This window comes from Hipposideros armiger, unplaced genomic scaffold (assembly GCF_001890085.2).
Source record: "Hipposideros armiger isolate ML-2016 unplaced genomic scaffold, ASM189008v1 scaffold_624, whole genome shotgun sequence".
NCBI lineage: Eukaryota > Metazoa > Chordata > Mammalia > Chiroptera > Hipposideridae > Hipposideros > Hipposideros armiger.
The window spans coordinates 550,892-553,757 of NW_017731974.1; the positions used below are offsets into that span (position 1 = coordinate 550,892).

The window sequence follows — 2,866 nt, forward strand, 5'->3', positions numbered from 1 at the left end:
GCACCTCCCGGAAACTCTCACTACCAGTGAGTCATGCTCCGGGATGGTTCTAGGGAAAAGGCAGCCCGGCAGCCGCTGGCCTGTGCTTCCCAGCGCGGGTCGCCGCGGCTGCAAGACGAGCACGCGCACGCGCGCGCACGGGTTCCCCCGCGCAGTGATGTGGCAGCAGCGGCAGGTCGGATCACGTTGCTGGCCCTGTGCTGGTACCCGTTTGAGACAGGATTAAGGAGGGAGGCTCTGGAGGTGCCAGCGGTAGTAAACGTGGGCTCTGCACACTCCCGGTGTCGCTTATCGCATGAGGGGGGGAAGGGAAAGGAAGCACGCAGCGCCACCCAGGCGTTGAAGGGCGGCGGAGTTTAGCCGGCGAGTGATAATGCTGCATTGCTTTTCTGCGGTAGCCCGTAACGTGCCACCCGCCTCCTCTACCCCTCCTTCCCCGCCAAGTTCCTCCGGGAGCACCAGAGGCCCAAAACGTCATCTGCTGCTGTGATTAGTGATACCGCAATTCCGGCTGCTGCGGGAAGTTTGGGTGGCCCAGGGACACTGTGTCGCCAAAAGACACTTGGATTGCGACATTCTGACCCAGTGACATTTTCATTTATCTTAAATCTTTCAGGGAAAGGATTTCAAGTTGCCCCTTTTCGGGGCAACCTCCAACCAGGGCCAAGGGGTTCCCCAGGCCACTGAGCAGTGAGCAAACAAGTCTCCAAATTTTCCTTCGGGACTGAAGTTTACCCACCGCGAATTCTCTTTCTCTTTCCTTTCTCTGGTTCAATCCAACAGCACAGTCGGTGGAAAAGCAAAAAGCCACGTTCATGTTCCTGCACCGTAATGACGGACGGACTGAGGGAGTCACATTTCAGAGCCGAGGAAGCCCTGGCTGCCCCGCACCCCCGCACCCCCTCCCCTTCCCCCAGCTGACTGCATTGCCTTTGGGAAGATGAATAGCTTGGCTGAAGTTGTTTTTCCTTTCCGGTGGCCACGATCAGGTGCCCCCGCCCCCTCCCGCCGTTCGCTTTCCCTCTCAGCCTTCTCCCGACGCCCCCTCCCGGCCCGGCCCCTCCTCCCCCTCCCCCCTCCGGGCTGGACCGCGGATGGTACGTTCCGCACGTGAGCTGGGTGCTGGTCTGGCCGGCGACGCGCGTGCCCTGTGGCCAAACACTGCCCGGAGTGAGAGCAAACTACCAGCGCAGTGGGGCCGGCGCGAGTGTGCGTGCGTGTGTGTGCGTGTGTGCGAGAAAGCGAGCGCGGTGGGAGGGGGGACCAACTGCTTCACACTTTCAACACTGCACTGAAGAGGGAGAGACTGGAGACGCACAGATTCCCCCCAAGATCTCCCAAAGCTGCCGTCCCACAGATTTTAGAACAGACCCCAAAAATCGAAACAGAGGAAACGGACAGCGGTTGAACATGGACGAAGGAATTCCTCATTTGCAAGAGAGACAGTTACTGGAACATAGAGATTTTATAGGGTAAGGTGCACGCACCCTTGCGAATATCTGTCTGGGCTTCAGTTTGATTTTTTTTTTTTCCTTTCCCAAAAGTGGTATGGAGCGGGTGAGGGCAGAGCCCTTCCCGAATGGGTGCCTGATGCAGATTTCTGTTTTGCAGACTGGACTATTCTTCTTTGTATATGTGCAAACCCAAAAGGAGCATGAAGCGAGATGATAGCAAGGTAAGAGTAAGTTTCCGATGTTCCCCATAACCTGCCTGGATAGTTAATTAGGGCCATTGATTTCACAGCGAAGCTCTGCCCGCAAATATATTCCAGCCCTTGAGCTTCCCCAGCTGTGAATTTTAAGTGGTTTGCTGGATACTCTCGGGGGGAGATTAAACATCATACCTGAATTTAAATTGCATTTCAGAACAGCCCAGAGGAAAGAGGTTTCATGGGCATAGTTTATCACATAACATGTTTGGGGGCTTTCCTGGGCATAGTTTATCACATAATACGTTTTTTGGGCGGGTGGGGGATATTGTTATATCCAGTAAATGAATGTTTATCTTATTGTTTTCTCTCTTCCATGACTCTCATACATGAAGGATACCTACAAATTACCGCACAGGTTAATAGAGAAAAAAAGAAGAGACCGAATTAATGAATGCATTGCTCAGCTAAAAGATTTATTGCCTGAACATCTGAAGTTGACAGTAAGATGCACATTTTCCTTCTTTGCTGCTCTCCAAGGGCCTGTTAATAGCCTGGTAGTACTCCCAGAGATATAAGAATAAATGTAAATATCAGATACCTTACAACTTGGGGTAGAGTGTAGAGTTTCCCACAAACTCAAGAGTAGGTGTTCAAAACTGAAGGCAAGAATTATCATTATAGCCTGTCTTGGGGAAAGCTCAAGAAGTATAGGAATAATACTTCTTTCCAAGTGTTTGCTTAAGTTTTTGTGTTGAATAGAGAGCCAGTCAAGCCAAATGTGTTTTTAAGTAACCAAGTGCCCCCATTCTCTTTTGCACCACTGCAGACTCTGGGGCATCTGGAAAAAGCGGTAGTCTTGGAATTAACTTTGAAACACTTAAAAGCTTTAACAGCCTTAACCGAGCAGCAGCATCAGAAGATAATTGCTTTACAGAATGGTAAGTCAGTTCAGGAAGGCCAACCCACCCTGTTGAAGCCCTGCAGCCCACAGAAGAGGAGAAGTGTTAGGACTCTTCCTCCAACCCCACTCCCACCCTCACCTCCTTCCGTGGGCCCACGGGTTCACTCTCATTTATGAAATTGTTTATACTTTCCCTTCATTGGAAAGTGCTCGTTTCCCGAAGCATCCTAGAAGCCGTCAGCAGAACTCAGAGGAATCAGATTTTTATTTAAAGTGGCGGTTGCACTCTCTCTACTTTAGTTTTTCAGCTGGGA

The 2,866-nt window shown here is 51.3% G+C and overlaps 1 protein-coding gene across 1 annotated transcript in view; it reads left to right on the forward strand.

Moving 5' to 3' along the window:
• Window positions 1–227: 227 nt before the first annotated feature.
• BHLHE41 (basic helix-loop-helix family member e41) overlaps window positions 228–2,866 on the forward strand; it is a 5,960-nt gene continuing 3,321 nt past the window's right edge. The window contains exons 1-4 of the mRNA XM_019625393.1: window positions 228–1,472; window positions 1,612–1,675; window positions 2,044–2,151; window positions 2,478–2,589. Of these exons, the coding sequence (XP_019480938.1) occupies window positions 1,411–1,472; window positions 1,612–1,675; window positions 2,044–2,151; window positions 2,478–2,589 (346 nt within the window). The 5' untranslated portion in view covers window positions 228–1,410. The remainder of the gene's footprint in view (window positions 1,473–1,611; window positions 1,676–2,043; window positions 2,152–2,477; window positions 2,590–2,866) is intronic.